Raw genomic sequence first — 671 nt, forward strand, 5'->3', positions numbered from 1 at the left:
CTTTTGGGGGGGGTGGGGGTGGGGGGGGCACTATTGTAAGGGACACCATACCAGGCCCTTGAAAAATTGGCCTTCAAATAACTAATATACAAGATGCCAGTCCACATGCACAATGTTGTTTCTTCTAAAATGTACCACCTGCAATTAAATAAGAGAAGTGAAGAAACTTCATTATAAGCAAATCATATTATAACATAAAGTAATAAAGATACAAATAAGTTGAGTAGAAACGTAATTCTGGAGACTAATATTTTCTGTATTGAAGCTGACTACATATAAGAATTACAAGGTTATTACTTATGTTTATCTACAGTATTCAACTGTTAGAACATAAGATTCTGAACTTTAGTTTCAGGAGAACCCTTTCCTCTCAAGAATGGAATTTACCTCCATGGAAACGCTCTTTAATGGAACTTTAGCTTTAGCTGGTCGTGACCAAGAACCTACCAGTTTCGCTTGGTGGGCCAGAAATGCCAGACTTACAATTTGTCCGGTAAATTACTCGGGGTCGTCAACCTTGATATAAAATGTGTTCTCATGACCATTTCCCTTTATTTCAAAGTTAGTTTCCCCTTCATCACCTTCTTTTGCTATTTTCCATTCCCCAATTTTTCCCTCACTATCTTCTGCCTTTATTCTATATCTCCATGGTAAATATGCTTCTATTCAGA

The 671-nt window shown here is 37.1% G+C and overlaps 1 protein-coding gene across 1 annotated transcript in view; it reads right to left on the bottom strand.

Moving 5' to 3' along the window:
- Positions 1-671, bottom strand: part of LOC122081919 (protein S-acyltransferase 10) — a gene marked incomplete in the record, with an annotated part of 29925 nt that overhangs the window by 16944 nt on the left and 12310 nt on the right. Inside the window, 1 exon segment of the mRNA XM_042649328.1 lies at positions 52-138. Coding sequence (XP_042505262.1) covers positions 52-138 — 87 coding nt within the window.

Source organism: Macadamia integrifolia, chromosome 6, assembly GCF_013358625.1.
Source record: "Macadamia integrifolia cultivar HAES 741 chromosome 6, SCU_Mint_v3, whole genome shotgun sequence".
NCBI lineage: Eukaryota > Viridiplantae > Streptophyta > Magnoliopsida > Proteales > Proteaceae > Macadamia > Macadamia integrifolia.